Raw genomic sequence first — 19,245 nt, forward strand, 5'->3', positions numbered from 1 at the left:
TCATCCATCCTGACCTGTTGCTGGAGAGGTACTGGCCGATCCTCTCCTGGTTGTTCCACAGCAGACGGTGGAGGGCTAGCACATTACCGTCGCTGATGAAGGACAGACTGTGGTTGACCGAGTCGCTGGGTGGAGAGTCAGACGCTATGTCCAAGAAAAACCTGAGATGGAGAGAAGAGAGTACAGACAGAAGATACTCATCAGGCTCTTTTTGCGATACTAACTTTACCTCCATTCATTAAATCCATGCTCTACTTTATAACCTCTGTGGTTATGTCAATTCAACTAATATGTCCATTTGGAAATTAATACCTCCACTATTTCACAGATGTTGCAGCCAGTACTACTGGCGGTACTTGGGTGTGTTTTTCCCTGTGAGTAAGACCCGGTGTCAGACTTGATAGCTTATAACATAAATAACGTTACCGCCAGCAAAACACCTCCGATAATTAAATCTATGCTCTACTTTATAGCTGCGGTGGTTATGTCAAAGCAAGCGACTAATATGCCTATTTGGAAATTACCTCCGCTAAGTGTCTTTCACTGGTGTTTCTGACCGCGAGTAGGGCACACCACAGGCCGAGCATTCGGCCCAATCTGAACAGGCATGTTCTGAACGGGCAGCACTGGTCCATTAAAATGCAGCAGACATTTATGACACATAAATAATTAACTGCTGGTGTGATTTACTCATCGTCATCACAATACATGATCATGTACTAGCTGAAAATGTATGCACACAGGCTTTGGTTAAACAGTGTCATAGGTCCTGACAACCTCTATAGTTTAAACCCTTTCAGAGTCCAGCAGCTGTAAAATGAACCAAAGCAATACTTGGAACCAAACTATAGTTTGGATAGTTTTTTAACCACAGTTTATGAGCTGTTATATGTGAAGCAAACAGAGTGACGGGGATCTGAATGAGGGTAGTTAGCGTCATGCTCCAAGTGTCTTACCTTCTGGCTGAATCAAAGTTGCTCTTAACAAAGTCATTAAAAGGCCTCATGTGCTCTTCTTTTGTAAACAAGACATGGTTTGCAATGCTCTGCAGAATCTGAAGAAAGGAAACAGGAATATACAACATGTATATTAAAAACAATCCAAAAAACAAACTGCTAGTCTAAGCAGGTCTTCACCTCCTTAAGTAACTGACATTATTTGCCATAGCAGATATTTGATTTTAAACACAGAGCTGTGAATAACTAATAACTAATCATAACAGGATGTTTAGTCTAATTCTCTACTGCTATTTTTGGTAGTAGTAGAACAGCAGTTCCACTTAGAAGCTGCTATCTCTGATACAGTATTGGGCTACCAGATGCCCAACGTTACCAGTTTTGATGTGTCCAAGTGCTTCCATGGTATTGTTTGGCCACCTATGTGCTGAGCTGAGGTTATACTGTGTGGAGTGGCAGAGAAGGTAAATCTTTTGCATGCAGCAGTTTTCACTTGTTTCTATGTGTGTGTTTGAGGAAGGTGAGAACTGACCGTGGGCCTACGTTGCTCTTCATGCTAAACCTGTTGAGTGCCTCTGTACTTTGACTTTTGGATGGAGTCTCCACCCTGCATGTCGGATTAAGTCACTTGTTGTGCCCCTCCACTTTCTTCACACCAATTCTGAACAATTTTTAACCACCAAGCCAGAATGTAATCTGCCTTTGTAGCATGAAGAGTAACCTGCAGCTAAAACGTCATTACCGGAATAACTGCATTTCAAGGTCGGACTACAACTGTTGCGTGGTGGCATTGATAAGGTTTGGAGAAGGAGTCTTTGTTCACTAAATACAGGCTCCTGCGTGGATTTTTCCAGGGAAATGGGAGTAGTAGTTTCAACACAACTGAATGGTGACAATGGATTTAACCATGACAGCAGTCATAATTCCACATCCTTCCACTCCGCTTATTATGCCCTTTATCCATAATTACATATCAAAATGAACAGGCACATAGCCTGGCTTAGTTGTTGTGTCCTAAATAAGAATCACTAACACATTTTCATATATGTGGATTTACTGTACCCTATGTGACACAATCACACAACAGTATGACTTAATCATCCGTTTGCCTCTAGTCAGCTTCATCACAGAAGCATCATATTCACCAGCCTTACCTTGGACATGAGTTTGAGACCCCGTTCTATCCTGGGTAGGGGCTTCTTTTCCAAGATGCCGGCCTCATAGGGAGACACAATAGCTGGGTTGACAAAACGCAGAAACATGGCGCTGCCCACCGCACCGATGCTGTTCTGTGGGAAACGCTGACTCACCACCTGTGTGAGGGAGGATGGAGGGAACAAGGGAAGACAAAGGAGGGGAAAACAAAGGGGAAATGTGGAACGGATGGAACAGAAGAGAGAGGTTTGAGCAAAGGGAAGGAAAACATATTGAAAATGGATTTCAGTACATTAAAGAGCAAAGGAGGGAATGATGAGAATAACAAAATACACATGTATCAATGTGTGTAACAGAGCAGAGTAAGGTGAGCCGTGGCCAAAACAGTCAAAGATGTCAGGTTCAGAAGGAGGGACAGTGGAGGAAGACATATGAAGAGAGACTTAGAAACAATCCCAGTTCATGTTGGGCTGTAACAGGAGCTAGAAAAGGTTCTTATTCCGGTTACAGCCCAAGAGAGAAAAAAAGAAACGGAAGAGCAAGACAAGGAACCCAACTGTCTCCTCTCTGTTGGTGAAGAATGAAAACTGGAAGTCATCAGAAAATAAAAAAAGAAGGCGGATGACAGATGTAGAGCGTGAGTTGTGGTGCGAAGCAGTGGATGAGCCGTACAGGTGAAAAATCCATAAATATCACAACCATCACATCTTGCTTTAAAGCAAAGCAGAGCTGTGTGTGTGAGACACAGTCCAGAGGGGGGACACGGTAACGTCAGAAGCTCCAGAATCGGACACGTTGGTGCTGCTGAGAGTCGAGCTCCATGTCAGTCAATAAAACTGAAGCATGACTGCCGACGTGAAGTAGTTCTTGGAACATCTATCATGTTTACTGTGATGGATGATCTCTAACATGGATTATCAGAGCCAGACCATTCTAAGGTTTAATAGTGAGTATCGTTATCCTCTGTTCCTCAACTATCTATTGAGAAGCTCATGTAGATTTTGCCGGTAGAAATTCCAGTTTATTACAACTTCAGGCTTATTTAGTCATCATTCATATCAGTAAAAATAACATTACACTCACCAAGTTCATTTTTATACATATCTTAAAGCAAGCAGTCAGAGGATGGTGAACAGACAGGCTGGAAACAAACCTTCAGGTTACTCAAACTTATTTGGACTAAACTAAAACTATGACCCAAACATCCATCACACTTTAAACACAAAGTCCTGCTGCAGCATAAACCTGCTGTAGCACCGGGACAGTGTGTGCAGACGGGTTTCCTGTACAATGAGGGATTGTTACAGACATTTTGGATGCACTTTGGATGCGTGCACGCATTTCCTGCAACAAGTAATGTTTATCTACTCTCACTCCCGTCCCTGCTGGAGTTGGTCTAGGACACTGAGGACAAATGTACAGCAGCACACAGGAGGGCCGCCCTCGAAGCCTAGAAAGGCAAAAAAAAGAAAAGCCGAATGCGAGGTGTCTTTGTTAAAACGTTCACGATGGCTGCATGTGCAGCATTGTGAAGCATGTGTGGAGTTGTCGTCTTTCGGCTGGTTGCTGGTGTGTATTTGAAGCAGTAACCATCAACAAGGTTTTAAACATTGCCTGGTTGCCATGGTTCAGGAACCATGCAGCAGTCTTGATGAACCTGTGGCTTTTTTCCAACCTGTCCGATCATCTGAACGCTTTTATTACTATTACTATGTATTACTATTACTGCCCTGTCGGACTTCGTTGTAGCAATGTCGCCCAATCCCAAATCGCACGTTAAAACACGTTACTCTACATGTTATCATACCTCATAGAGATGATGGCCAAAACGACGAGAATAAGACCCACGTTGTAATAAACTGCAATTAATCTATAATACAAGGTTTAGACGGCTGGAAACTGAAGTTATAACAACGATAAAATGTGCTACCATCTAATCTTTCTGTCTTAAAGTGATGACAGGTTGTCACTGTGTTCAAAAATATTTTAACCCTAACCCTAACCCTAACCCTAACCCTAACCCCTAACCCTAACCCTAACCCTAACCCTAACCCTAACCACAGAAGCTTCTCAAACAAAGTTGTTCTCCGCCCACCTGTATACTCAGCATGCTCCTAACACTCACTGTTCCAAATTTGTCCATTTCAGTATCAGTTTAAAGCTACTACAAGGAACTTATTTTGTGTTGATTTCGGGCGGTCTCTGTGGACAAAAGCAGTAATGTTTCCGAGCACCAGAGTCCCTTTAGAAAACCTCTCATTTTACTGCAGCCGGTTGTGACAGTCTGCGCCGCTCAGTCCTAGTTCTGGTTCTCCAGAGTCAGCTGAAGGAGTTTCTGGTGAACCTGCATGATTACGTCTGATTTCGCTGGACTCGGACGCGGTGGCCCTGACGACAAGCATTAAGAATAACTATATAGAAATGGCCAATCTTCTCTCTAATGGTCTCGTTTTCTTCTGTAGGTCATATAGAGGCATCAGGTTTACATCAAGACTGTTTCATAACCAGTTTAAAAGTTCCTTGTAGTAACCTGAAGTATGGGTATGTTGTTAAAAATGAAGACTAAGAAGCACATCAGGAGTCATGTCCGATAAAGGGAATACTGACGTTAGGCCACACAACACATACTGTCTCTACATGCATGAGCACACACACTCATACATTCACTGTCCAACAAACCAGAGATCATAGTTCCCTTTCTTTTCAGGAGATCATTTTCAGTTCCCTAAGCTAGACCTGGATGTCTTTGTTCTCTCTACTATTTGGCAGACTGCATGACACGCACTGTAGAATTAGACAATTACAGCAAATTGGCAAAGTAGACAAATTCAAAGAGTAGACTGGCTTACACTGATTAACATCAGGTCTATGACGTCTAATCGATAACCTCATTAGTTTTGCAGATATTTGCTCATAAAAATGTTGACCTGAAGATGGCACTAGATGAAAAGTAAGAGGATCACCAAAGTTATTAAAAATGCATCCTGTCAGGGAAACTTGAATAGTGTGTACCAAATTTGTTGAGTGTTGAGTTATTTCACTCAATCCGGGTCAGCACCGGCATGTTTGCAGCTACACCTCCCTTTAGTTGTACCTGTCAGTCACATGCTGCTATGATGCAGACCATGGGTGAATTCAATAGCTTCACTTAGTGGCTATTTCATTGTGTTTTACAGCCAAAATCTAATACTGCCTATTTTCCTCGTAAACAGAATTGCAAATGAAGCATTACTTCAACATCCAGAAGGAAATATTAACAGCTAGACCGTGTCTTAAATAAATGACGGTAGATGGAATAGCTCGATAGAAAATGAGGCCTTGTGGAAAAGAAATCCACACATAATTGACTTCATAATAGTTCGGACTGAAAACTGTATTCTCTTGACGTTATCCATGAATTCCATTATCTCAAACTCATCTTGATTTATATCATCACAAACAACAGCTTTAACCTGCCGTCAGCTCATCCGTAAATCAGAGAAAAAAGATAGTTGGTCTGTTGAGAGTATGGACTACATTCCCAAAAGACGGCGTCAAACAATACCATCTCCGTGGCAATATATAAAAGTAATCATCACGGTACACTCTAGTAGATCTCTCTCAAGATTAACAGAGAACCTATTAGTGTAATTTGACTCGTTGTACACAGAATTAAATCATAATTAATCTATCTAGCACTCCCACAACAGCAGTTATTCTATACGGTCTGCAATGCAGTAATCAGACACATCAGTGAAACACAGTGACACTGCTTAGGTTGGAGTTCTGTAAAGATGCTGGACCCGTCTGTTGTGCTGGCTTCCAATGCCCGAGGAGCTTTTAGCCATTTGAAATGTCTAAAATAGCCTCATTGATACTGACGAGTCAGTGACTCTATACCTTCTACAGAATCCTCACTACTTACAGTACTTCTGCTACTTCAGAGCCGTGAAGAGGCCATGCTGCAATATTTCCTTTTTAGGGACCGTCAAATCCATTTTTCAGGTTTTTCTGGGTCGCCATTGGAATCCATTGCAAATATTGTGCATCTAAGCTGACTACAGCTGCCGTCCTCCATGAACAATAACCAACTAGAGAGACCTATCAAGTCTCTAAATGTCCTTTAACTTAAAACGTTCTCTTGGTCTCATTTAACAGTGCTCTCTGAAACGCAGCAGTTCAGGTTAATTAAACTGAAACCCTACAAGGTTTCCATACTGATGCTTCTATCCACCATTAGCTGCCCTCTAACAACCAGGTATCACGCCAAAGCGTGTAATAGACCCGCCTGTCCACCTCAGGACACGTTTTGCCTCGATGAGGCGTGAATATTACATGCCAGTATGAACGTGCAGTACCAGCAGGGGGCAACAAAGCCACCGATTTAGGTCCAGGCAAGAAAACCACTGATTTACGTTCAGGGAAATCGTCATGTTTTAACCAACCCAACCAAAGAAGGCAATGAGTATGAGCCAATCAGAGTATGGCGGCTAATGCCTTCGCCATAGCAGGAATCATAATTTGGCCCGCTGGGAAATTACTGATGTAGTCACGCAGATTTTTGCTCCTATGTTTGAAATGAGACATTTCGGGAGGTTTATGACTGGATCTGTGAAGCCCTCACATCACCAGATAATCTGGGCTGAACGTCGGTACTGACCAAGGTCCCAGACCAGATTTCGGGAGAGGAGAATCAGCCCAAAACTCCTGTAGTCTGTGCCTGGTTTAACAGTCTGATAGTTTCATCTCTGTGGTTCTGGTACAGAATTGAGCCTTGGGCATGTTTAGCTTACAGTATCTTAGCACAAAGACTGGAAGCTTTGCATTTGTTTCTCTTCTGTTGACACAGCTAGGAATAATATTAAGACATATATGTAAGAACCTTGGTTTTCAATTTCAAAGCATCATTTCCAAAATTCACATTTCAAAAGTTTTAAGTTTAAACTACACTCCTGCTCAGCTTGTCAACGATCGTGCTCTAAGCCCCTCACCAATATGGAATGTGGTTTTAACCTATCAGCGCTGCCTCAGTACATTGGTAAGAAGATCAGTGGTGCTTGCTCTGTCTGAGTGTGTCACTCACAGGCAGCTGGGTTCACCCACTCCATATGTGAAATGAAAAAATAAAAACTACACCAAAAAATAACAATGTCTAAATAACAATGTCTTAACATTCCCCAAACTATTTTATGTCCACAAGCCTGAATCTGAAAGGCATGTGTGCATGCTGCCGTTCAGTATTATCATTATATTATGTATTATATATTCAGAGGCAGCATGAACGCCAACAGTCAGAGGAAGGGCATCAAGGAGATAAGCAGAGCAGGTTTGCTGAAGGGGTTGCACACTGCAGCAAAGACATGAGTTCCTCATGACATCCACATTGTTTTAATGATTTGATGAATCCATTGAAGCAAAAACACTTCTGACCTGAGGGAGGTAGTAAGTGTTCTTATTTTTGGCATGCATCAACTGCTGCTTTATGTAAATAACATGGATGTCAGATGAACTCTGTTCAAGGAAGAGCGACAGCCCATGAAAGAAGCTCTAGTTCCTCTGATATCCGTGCTTTTAAAAGGGACTGTTTGTAACTTTTTAAGCGTATAAATGTAGCGGGTCGACACACATGCGCGTTCGCATATGCGCGCTCGCGTGTGGCTGGAGCCTCGTCTCCGCTGCATGCTCTCCTTCACTCAGAATGCGCGCGCGTCCTCGCTGTCTCGCTCCACCTCTAGACGTGAACGCGCGCTCACTACACACTGCAGAAGAATTTAGCTCTGAGAATATCTAGTGAATGCACAGGGGACGTTTGTGCAGAAATAAATGCTGCAGTTCCTCCAGACCAACAGAGCTTTCCCGTGTCTTGTGAAGTGACGGAGCTCTTCAGAGAGTTACGTTGTCTTCTCGTTACCGACCGGGTGCCGGTGTCTCCTCTGCTCTCTCCGGCTGCGGGCGGAGAGAGCAGGGAGACACGCTGCAGAGCCCCGCTACTTCAGCCTGCACTTAGGCAGGAAAAGCCAACACTAGGATCAGATCTAAATCGTGTTCATGGAGAGACCTTCGTCTGGTCAGCTAACATTACTGCCAAGCAGCTGAAATATAGAGTGATATTGTGGTTTTAGCTGACGTGTGTCGCCTCACTGTTTTGAGCGATGCTCGTTCAGGTATATTTAGAGCGAGCAAGTGCGAGCCCGACGCTGACTTTAGTTGATTTCACGGCCACAGGTGTCGCTGTTAAGAAGCATTTCTGAAAGTTACAAATAGTCCCTTTAAGTCTGCGTTTATGCACATGAAGGCTATCCTGCCACCCTGGGTGTGTTCCAATAGCCACTTCAATTATGGATCCGGTTCCCATTTGGGTATAATTCCCAGATTTGCTGAGTTCTTGTTCTAACGGTGCTACGGATCTGTTATTTTAATGTCTCCTTGTTCTTTTCTTTTATCTGCATAAAGTAACATACAAGTCATTTAGGTAATGCTAACAGGCTTCTCATTTTTAGCCGGCACTGACCACAGCTTTCAAAAGTTGAAATCTTCTGTGGCTAATTCACCTCATGTCTGTAAGTAACTTAACACCAAGCCAGAATGAAAAGAAACATGGCTGGCATCACAGCCACTTCTCTAATATCAACACTGCTGCTTCATAACCAATCATCATATTCACCATACCACACTCCTTCAGGTGGGGGATTGTTGTTAGATGAAAGAATTAATGTGATCCAGAGTCCACCGTGAACATGCACGCACTTAAGAATCAAGCACAAGAGTTTGAGAGAGAGCAAATCTGCCCATGAGCACTAATATTTGAGTGTGAGTGATGAGGTTCTGGGAAAACTCTCAAATTCAAAGACATTGCTCTTCATATGCGGTGGGAAACAGAAACCATACAGCTGAGGAATCCAACCCATGACAGAGGAAGGCCAGTTTATCAGAATATTTCATCTAAAGATCATTCATGTCTTTTATAAAGCCATGTCAGCTGGGGCAGGTGTGTGTGTGTGTGTGAGGGCTGATTTATTAAAATTAGTCATATAAGATGGAGAAACATGATCTGAGTGCAGATGAAATGTTCTGAGAAAATGTCTCCTGGAGAGCAAACACAGAGTCCAGAAAGAAAAGACAAGAGAGAGAAAGCCACGGTTTCCTGGGAACGGTTAATTGAAAAAACATCAAATGGCGCTGATATTAGTAGAATGATTTTAAGAGAGGGTTGTACACAAAGCTGAATATGGAGAAAAGAATAAAAAACTTCCAGAGAGACACCAAATTAAAAACCAAATTTTGAAAAATGAAGAAATAAAATAAATAAAATGAATAAAATGCAAAAAAGTTTTTTTTTTGCTTTAGGGGGAAAGTGTCTGAGGGAAAATAGATTCTCCAAACTTACTGCTTTTTTGTTTTCCTTTTTTTCTTTTACTGTTGCTTTATTCAGTAGAGAGTGGCAAGTAGCCTACAGAACAGAGATGAGCACAATCATGGTCACAGCACCAGCTACACACACACACACACACAAACACACACACACACACACACACTTACACACAGCCCTAACCAGTCAAGGTGTACGCACATTCACATCTAGTAAAACACAGGAAAATCAAAGCTGCTGTTAGAGAAGAGATCATCACTGCTCAGGGAACTTGAAGCGTGTCCATGCATGTGCTAGCGTGGTTTGACTGCAGAGGACTCTATTAGTGTGTATGTGTGTGTGTGTGTGTGTGTGTGCGTGTGCGTGTGTGTGTGTGTGTGCCTACACAGTTGCAAAAGGAAATCCAAGATGGGGAATGAGAAATCAAAGATGTCAACACATGGAAAATACAAAGTCTGTGATCAAAACCCAGCTCTTGTTTTATGGGTGTGGGCGTGAAGCATTCTGAATTAGTAATAAATGTAACACCTTAACAATAAAGTCTATTCATTCAGCTGTTGGACATTAGCAGACGGAGCTGAGGAGCTCCCTGAGTGTCCACTGTAGTAATGGAGACAGCAGCAGCAGCAGCAACAGCAGCAGCAGCAGTAGTAGCAGCGGTGTTAGGCTGCTTGGACATTCAGGTGGAAAAGACGGTCAAACGCAAAGTTCAGTGGAAATGGTACGTGTGTTTTGAGGTTAGACTATAATATCTTTCATTTGGTAGATAGATTTGGTGAAACAGGCCAGTCAGTTGCTGTGATCACACCTAATCCATTGTTTTTGGGCATGGACAGTAGGGACATGTCCCTACCAATGTTTTTAACTATGTGAACCAATCTTGGCATTTTAACTCCATATCTAAACTCCACAGGGTTAACTGGAAAGGTCTCCTTGGCTGCCAGGTTTACATGTGTCTGCAAAAAGAGTGAGATATGGATATGGAGGATATACCTGACCTGATCTGGCAACCCTCTGGCTCTAATACGCTGTCTGTGACATGAATGGAAGCAGATGGTGTAGTATTTATGGTTGAAAAGATCATCAGACTTTACTGGATATACAGTAACTAATATCGCTCACATTTCAGTGGCCAAGTGTTGGATAAGTTGTGTTTATAAATTCATTATTGCAAGTAAACAGATGGAGGTCATCGCGTGGTTTAGATTCAAAGTGAAACCAAACCTACATCCTTGGTATCGCTGTCAAACTGAACAAAGTGCAGCCACGTTGTCATAGCCAATGCAGTTCACTGCTGTGCTGGTACTGTATTTAGGTGCTGAATATTGTGCTAAAATACTCTAGCTAACGTACGAGTGGAGCAGTTGTCCTGCAGACAGGAGTTGTAGATCTTTCTCCAGGGAGCGCCCTGCTGGCCTCGTGTTTTAAGGTACCACAGTTCACATCCAGCCAAAGAGCTTTGCTGCGGGTTGTTCCCATCTGTCTCTCTTCTTGTTTCCGGTCATCTCTCTGCTGCTCACCATCACAAACTAAAGGCACAGAATGATCCCTAAAATAATATTTGTGTGTCCTTTGAGATCCTGGTAATGATCAGCTGACATGGCAACACAGGAAAAGTACAACTGTGCACATGTTTCTTTCTCCATTCTTTTGGTCCAACAGCCTAGAGTCTAGGCTGACACCGTGTGGCAATGCAAAGGATTAGGTGTGATCACACTGTCACCATCGCATGTCTGACAGGGGACTCACTGCAGTGTGGTGTGGGAGAATGTTACCCAGTAGTCTATCTTATCCCCATCTGAACATGGTTCTTCAACCAGAGCCCCATTTTACTAGCTTTTGTCATTGTCAGTAAGTAAGGCCCCATCTCCATCTGGTATGAACATCTGGATATGTCATCCACATACAGATAATGCCACTGGATCAGGGGCCTTTGCATCAACACCTGGTCTTATATTAAATATGGGGCCTATTACTGCTGCATCATCACTGTTCAGACTTTTACTGCATGGCACCTGGAGCAGAAGCAGCATCAGCAGCAGCAGCAGCTTTTTGTTAGTGTTTTATTCTTGGTGGAGAAAGTGAGCCATGCATCAGCACACCAACACTGCACTGTGAATACTACTTTCATATTTCTAAATTTGAGCTCTGCAAGTACGGATTAGTGTTTTGCTCTCTATTATCTGAGTTGATGTCAATGATGTCAACATCATCATTCAGGGCGTTTTCACACCTGTAGTTCATTTGCTCTGGTCTGAATCAGGGACCAAATTGTTACCATGTTGCCTCGAGTTTGGTTTGTGTTGGTTTGTGCGATCGCACTGAGAGGGTAAACGCTCCAGGGTTCGATTCAACCGAACTAAACAAGGCAGGTGTGAATACGCCCTGGGACAGCAGTGTGCAGTGTACAGTCAATCTAGTGGGCCATTATGTTAAGATGTACTGTGGATGATACAATATACAGTAAATATGTATTAGTATACATCTGTAGAGCAGGACTGGTGTTTGAAATGACGGTGTTGTGCCATTAGATTTGAATCCCTCAACCAAATGAATGATTTGTGACTCAGTATTTATATATGGACCATTGTCAAACACACTTACTGTGTTTAAATTAGGATATTGTGATGGTCATTTTTTTCGGGCATTTTAGAATCTCTTATTCCAGGATCAGACTACACAATATTTTTGACGGTTACGATGGTCACTATGTCAGATAAGACAATTGAGAGTCATAAATTCTTGTCGTGACTTGGCAGCGACACATGACAGACTACACGTTGGTCCCGTTCCGACAATACACACTCTCCCGGCACCCCTGTCTTAATATACAAGCTTACCGGGGCCGACCATGTAAAGGGGCCCAGGAGACTCAGGGGGAAAACAATACAAATATAATTCACAGGGAGAAGCAAAAGCGGGCGCGCAACGGGATGCTCCATGCGCAAAGACGCAACGGCGGTGGTGTTTTTTACTCTGACACAACCTAAATTGAATATTCTACCGCAAGGTCTGACAGCAGTTGCGCTGGGAAGATCCAATGACATCATTCTGCATAATAAGTAGCCATGTGCTTCTGTTTACAGCTGTCAAATTCACGGAACACGTCGTGGAAACCCCCCAAAAAAAAAATCATGCTAGACTTTCTGTCGAGACGTCGTGAGGCGTCACAGACGCGGCGTCGGTTGTCGTGTACTATGACACATTACACGAGATAAAACGATCGATTGTTGCACACGACATTCATTTATCGTTCCCGATCCGAGTCGACACCGTACGACGGCCCTGTCGGGCTATAATCGGGCTGATATTGTGTAGTCTGAACCGGGCATTACTCGAAATGATACTCGTCAGCTTAATGGATAATGAAAATCATTGTTAGCTGCAGCCCTATCTGAGTAGTAGTCCTGCTGCCAGAGATTACAGTACATTCTATCAGTTTTTACTGGAAAGCAGCGCAGTGAGGACAGTAAACTGTTGTGATGGCAAAATCTAGGAAAGCAAGGACTGTTTTACAATCAGTTTAGTGTCCCATGGTGTTTCAGGGGGTTTCTGCCCTTACTGTATGTAGCTAAAGTCTTGAGGAGCATTGAGCATGTGGAACTTTTGGGATATATGAGAATGATCGAACAGAAAGGTCTTGATGTTTTGGTCCAGCAGGACGTATCGAGTTGAAAGGTATGTACAGGTGTGCATTGAGCGGGAAGGCAGGAGCTTGAAATGTGTAAGTGAGGTAAGGGCAGAGAGGCTGGTGAGCAGCTGGGGGGCCATGGTGGAGTGAGAGAGAGAGAGATAGGGGGAGGGGGAGGGGGGTCTACCTGGTAAAGACAGTGGCAAACACTGCGGAGCTGTGGGGGGAACTCGTTGGATGAACCGATGATGGCCTGGAAGAAGCGCTCAGTGATCTGCAGCAGGTTCCTCTGGTTCTCCTCCAGGTTCTCACCTTGTTCCAGCCTGACGACACAAACACAGAGCTCCTCTTTCAATTCTCAGGCTTCATGTTCCACAGACATCCGGGCCAGGATGAATACAATTTACTGAGTCTTATAAAACTGTCACTTATGAGTCAATAACAATTTGGAATTAAAATCTTTGTAGAAAGAGGCTAAAAGGAACTTTGATCACAGTCCCAGTGGGATCCTTCAGTGCTGTGACGATGCAATTATGTAAACAGCGCTATAAAAATAAATGAATGTTATATTCTTTATTATACTCTGACAGAAATGGAAACAACTTCGCCGAATTACATACAATAGAAAAAATCCTCAACAACACATTTGAATGGCACGAGAGCTATGGTCATTATACTATAGTGCACCACTTTCTCGCGCTTCAAAAAGTTCCAATCCAGAGAAAGCGGCGAGGATGGGGAGAGATCCCGCGCTGCTGGCTGCGATTACTCTGAGCAGCAGCACTGGAATGAATTACTATATCATATATTTCAATATACTGTATTTCTCACATTTTTCACTGATGGTCTGAATAAGTTGGTAAATTATAAATAAATGATAGATCTAGTGAGAAGGTGTCCGAGTTGGCAACACTGCTCCTGAACCACCTGCAGCTTAACACTCGCAAGACAAATTAATTGGTGGAAATAGGTGTATGGGGTGTTTTCCACCCCATACACCTATTTCCATCCAAGGGGCGGATGGAGACTGTGCAGGACTACAAGTACTAGGGAGTACACCTGGACAATAAGCCGGACCGGGCCAAGAACACCAAGGCTGTGCGTGAGAAGGGCCAGAACCGAGGCCCGGTCCATGCTGAGGTCTGTAGGAGCAGCAGGGTGAGGACAGTCAACATCAACAGAATGAACAAGACCAACTGGCTCTGTCCTGGAGCTGGTGGAGCTGGTCTCTTTGGTGGTGGTGTCAGAGAGAACATACAATATCTAACCTGTTATATAAACTAGAACATGTATAACCTGTTCATAGATGTTTATGGCACTGAATGTAGAGAGAGATAGAGAAAGAGAGAGACTGTTGTGCAGAGTGTGTCCTCCGCCTACCTCTGTGCTGCCATCTGCTGGTCACTCCTGACCCGGTTAGAAACCTTTATCTTACTTTGGGTGTTGAGATCAAGCTTGAACACTTATGAACATCTATGTACTGCACTTTTTCAGATTTCTAAGACTGATGCATTAAACTGGCACCTCATTATCTGCAGCTAATACTAGGCTGGTTTGTTTAAAGGTCCAGTGTGTCACAATTAGGGGGATCCATCTACAGAAATGGAAAATAATACCAATAAGTATGTTTTCTTTAGTGTGTAATCACCTGATAATAAGAGTCGTTTTGTTTTTGTTAGCTTAGAATGAGACGTTTATATCTACATAGGGAGCGGGTCCTCTCCAAGGAGCCCACCATGTTGCACCGCCACGTTTCTACAGTAGCCCAGAACAGACAAACCAAACTTCTGCTTGGGGCAGAGTCGATAACGTTACTCGCTCCTTCGCTCTCTCTCTCTCTTGCTTCACCACTCACTTCCCACGTACACGCGCACTTTGAGCACTGGCTCTGCTCCATATGGCTCTAGAGAGGGTTATTGACGTTTCTACGTTGGCCACCGTAGCTCTCCAACACGCTTGACGCACAGGAGAGGCTTCAGTTGGTTGCAATCTCCTCACCTCACCGCTAGATACCACCAGATCCTACACACTGGGCCTTTAATGAATGGGTCCTCTAAAGAGTTCTGGATCAAAGCTATTTATCACTGAAACTGCTCAAAATAAAGAATCAAAATTTCAATTTTAATATAACTAATTGTGCAGCCCTCAGTGAAGGTTGAATGTCTTGCAATATGTCTTATTTTCAAATAAAGCATAATTCAAATTTTAACCTTTTATAATAATAGAAGAAATAAAAGAGAGAGAGAGAGAGTTTAGATATCGTATATTAATAGTTTAAAATGTGTTTTTGTTTGGATTATCTATTTGTGAATGAACTGTCTGACAACATGAATCTTAAATGTTGGTACGTACCTGGTGGGGTCCACCTCAAAGCTGATGTGTTCAGGGGTTGTGATGACCCCTCTTAATAAAGGCTCCAGTAGCTTCTGCAGGTACGCTGCCCCATATACCTGACACAGAACAAGATCAAAAATACAGTCAATAATATCCATACAACATGTTCTATCGGGCAGATGTTTGGGGTCTGACAGGTATTTCTAATTAGAGGTGGTTCTGTGTTCCCTACCTTGAAACAGAAGGTCATTATTTTGCTGGCCAGGCTGTTTCCTCTGAAGAGAGTCTGCATGGAGTCAGCCAGCTCCACCTCTTTAGAGAACATGTTCCACAGCAGCTGGTAGAGGAGGTGGCGGGAGTCAAACAGCGTCACCAGGACTCGGGCTAGCTCATCCTGGAAACACAAAAAACACACATACACATCACTGCTGGAAACAGGTTTTATGTCTGTATGTTAATGCAACATATTAAAATACTTTCTACACATCTGAGCACATAGTATATGTTGAGTGCAGGTATCTAAGTTTTATGCCCACTGTCGACATAATGTTTGAAACCAATCCTAAATCAAGAAGGAGGTACACACCCACTGGGACCCAGGAACCACATTAGCCAGTGCCATGGCAATGGGCAGCTCTCCCTGGTCTCCCATCATGGTGACCAGCTCCACTAGCCTCTCAAAGCGGTCAGCCAGAACCGTCTCCGCCAGCGTGTCGAACTCCGTTCCCTGCTGCAGGATCTTGGTCAGCACTTCCATGAAGGTGGCTCGAGTCTGCAGGTCCTTGTGGTAGCCCAGACCTGGGGGAGGAAGAACGTTCTGTTGGTAACTTCTTCTATGTAGAAATTTCTCAAATGCTGCGACCGGTAATATTGTGGCTGACTTACCGATGGAGTGCATGAGGCCGCTGTCCACGTTGGCGTTGAGCAGGTTGGACATGGCCAGGACGGTGCAGTGGCGGAGAGAGGCCAGGCGGCGGGACATTCCTCTCTTTCGCCCCCCCACTGCCTGGCCCTCATCCTCCACCTCGCTGCAGTCATTCAGCAGGTTCATGAACAGGGTGAAGTACCTGCACACCACCACAAACAACAACAGCTAATTCATTAGAAAAGGCTTGTCCATGCAGGTACTTTACCGCCGATTCAGAGACGCAATTCGTCCTTTTTCTGAATATACTCAAAAGCTTTGATTTTACACACTTTCATGATGCTTCATATTTGTCATTGACATATTTCACTCATCCAACTGTACTTGTCAATACTGTACACAAACACTGCATGTTGGAGTTTGTCTTGTTCAAATGTGTTCTCAGATGGTCATGACTATTGGACCAAGTAGCAACCTGATGAGAAATGAAGCCAACGCAGAAGTGCCGAAAACTACAGTTCCTCAAATGGCCACCTGAGGCTGTACAGGTATCACCTTGGGTACGGTTCATACCAAGGTGTGAAAGCCAACTGTTCCAAAACACGGAAGTGGACTACTGGTTAACACAAGTAATGTTATCAGACAGCGAGTAGTTTTGAAAGGGCAGGCTTTTTTTCAACGCTGCCGGTCTCCCTCCAAAGTCTGTATATGTGCGCAGCATGCGCCGATCTCATCCTCTGAACTGCACAGCCGTGGGTGATAAAGCAGGAAGGCAGGCGAGAGGTTCCTTCCCAGAGTCGACGAGTGTTGGAAATACTAACAATGACGGTTTGGGTGAGTTTTATTTTGTTTCTGTTAAGTTTGAATGAAGTGTTTTATGACACTCCGCCACTAGAACAGCTGATCTCAACATAAACAAATACACATGGATGATGACGCAAGTGTACTCGGGTGCGGATCAACTTGATTGTGAAAGCTGAGCAGCGGGGGAGTGGAGAGGGGGAGAATCTTACTCTGGCGCGGTACAAATCAATCGTACCTAATACGAAAACGTCCTAAAACACATTCTGCATCCCATTGTGTCCCGTGTCCATCATCAGGTAGACATTTCTCCTCTATATCTTTACATAGACAATAGTTGATGATGATATATTAATGCTGATATCATAGACTCAGGTAGACATTACTGCTGACAGGCAAAGTAACAGCTGAGCGACGGATGAAAGGGGAGGAATCGGATTATCGGCCTGCTGCATGTATATGATTACACTAACCTGGTTACTGTAGTGCATGGGAACACACTGAGGGACTTTTCTATTCATCCAGTGAGAGGCCCCCTCAACCTCATATGACCCCTCCATGGTCAAAGTACCCTGAGAGCTGTTTCTGGCTGAACATAGTCTTACCCACCCCAACAACACATCGCCCCCCCCCCACTCCTCCATGGAGTTTATTTGAATATGCTGTTTCAAGTGACCTGATAAAAACTGAAGGTGCGCTTCATCATTTTTAAATGTCTTAAAATTATTGTGAACTTCTGTTTAGATTCGTGTAAGATCAGATGTCACAGAGGAGGTTGGGTGCAGGTGTGTTCTTACTTGAGGAAGAGCTGAGATTTGGCCTCCATCAGTTCTACTCCGTCTCCCTCCTCCGGCTGAAGGGGAAGACCAGCTAACAGAGACACTACTGCCTCCATACTGGCCTGGTCCAGGTCCCTGCACATCACACATACACACAATGGAGACAATAGTGAGGAGGGAGCTCTCTCTGGTCCTTAGAATGCATTAGTAACACATGTAACAGAGCTGCACCTTGTCAGACACTTGATGTCGTCATCAGCAGCTTGGTTGGAGGTTCCCATCACCCAGTCGGTCAGGTACTCCACCATCTTGTTCCTGCAAACAACAGCATGGGTGAAACCTTCCAAACTGACCAAGGGGGAAATAAATTATTATCTGAAATAGAGTGGGAGTGAAGTAGAGGGAAATATAAGACCTCGAACCAGGTTTTAAATTTGCCATTACTTTGTCACCTTATAATTTGTTTAGTTAAAGCTTCAGTAGGCAGTATATTTTTGGTATTTTTGAGCAAAAATTCCATAATAACCTTTCAGCATTTTGTAATTCAAGTGTTTTGAGAGAAAACTATTTAACACTTCTGCACCTCCTAATTGCTCTGTTTTATGGCTTTAAAAAAATTGTTCCTTCACCAGATTTCACAATGGCGGCGGCGTCACAAACTTTCTCATTTTACAGCTAAACCGTGCACTACAAGATGATTCTGAAAACATTTGAGATGAGAAATAGGCATTAACGTAACATAATATTGATTCATATTTGATCAGCGCTGCCTAGTTTGACCATTTATAGGAGTTTGCGAGTGACTGACAGCCGGCTCTCATAGACAGCAGATTGACAGCAGATCCCAGATCGGCTCTTACTGCTTGTTTTCCTCCGGTCTGTGAAATCTTGCAGATGCCGTTAGGAGCACCGGAGGACAAAGAGGCACATAATTTTTTTTCAGGTTACCTATTTCATGTACTACTGTCACGATGTAGCGACCGTTTTATAAAAATAACTTTTTTTTTTAAATCAAATTTGTTCCAATCTCGCCTCCTTCAGCTTTAATGTGTTTAAATAGAGTCATAAAGGTGGCTTTGTAACTGACCTGTAAAGATCCAGAGTGATGCGTCTATACCTACTAATCATCTGCTGTCACTGACCTGAATTTCATCTCCTGGCAGAAGGAGAGGTCATCTCGTCTCTCCATCATCACCTCCACCAGCTGGCACAGCTTGGTTTTGATCTGGATCGCATGGACCGCGTTGCCCAGGATGCGCACATACCTGAGTGATGGAGCACAGGTCAGTACAACTCAGAGTACTATGTTCTGTCTTTAAGTCACAATACGATGCACATTTGATTTTTCACTTTGTTAACTAATTCTCCACAAGCTT

The 19,245-nt window shown here is 43.5% G+C and overlaps 1 protein-coding gene across 4 annotated transcripts in view; it reads right to left on the reverse strand.

Moving 5' to 3' along the window:
- The window catches only part of nf1a (neurofibromin 1a), an 85,156-nt gene that overhangs the window by 35,361 nt on the left and 30,550 nt on the right, over nucleotides 1-19,245 (reverse strand). For 3 of the 4 annotated variants that reach the window (XM_037774427.1, XM_037774428.1, XM_037774430.1), the window contains exons 22-33: nucleotides 19,012-19,134; nucleotides 18,101-18,184; nucleotides 17,888-18,004; nucleotides 16,310-16,491; nucleotides 16,011-16,222; nucleotides 15,657-15,818; nucleotides 15,443-15,540; nucleotides 13,278-13,413; nucleotides 9,478-9,540; nucleotides 2,111-2,269; nucleotides 957-1,054; nucleotides 15-161 (exon numbers count right to left, since the gene is read on the reverse strand). In XM_037774427.1, coding sequence (XP_037630355.1) covers nucleotides 15-161; nucleotides 957-1,054; nucleotides 2,111-2,269; nucleotides 9,478-9,540; nucleotides 13,278-13,413; nucleotides 15,443-15,540; nucleotides 15,657-15,818; nucleotides 16,011-16,222; nucleotides 16,310-16,491; nucleotides 17,888-18,004; nucleotides 18,101-18,184; nucleotides 19,012-19,134 — 1,581 coding nt within the window. The remainder of the gene's footprint in view (nucleotides 1-14; nucleotides 162-956; nucleotides 1,055-2,110; nucleotides 2,270-9,477; nucleotides 9,541-13,277; nucleotides 13,414-15,442; nucleotides 15,541-15,656; nucleotides 15,819-16,010; nucleotides 16,223-16,309; nucleotides 16,492-17,887; nucleotides 18,005-18,100; nucleotides 18,185-19,011; nucleotides 19,135-19,245) is intronic. The other variant, XM_037774429.1, reaches the window with a different exon arrangement.

This window comes from Sebastes umbrosus, chromosome 7, assembly GCF_015220745.1.
Source record: "Sebastes umbrosus isolate fSebUmb1 chromosome 7, fSebUmb1.pri, whole genome shotgun sequence".
NCBI classification, from domain to species: Eukaryota; Metazoa; Chordata; class Actinopteri; order Perciformes; family Sebastidae; genus Sebastes; species Sebastes umbrosus.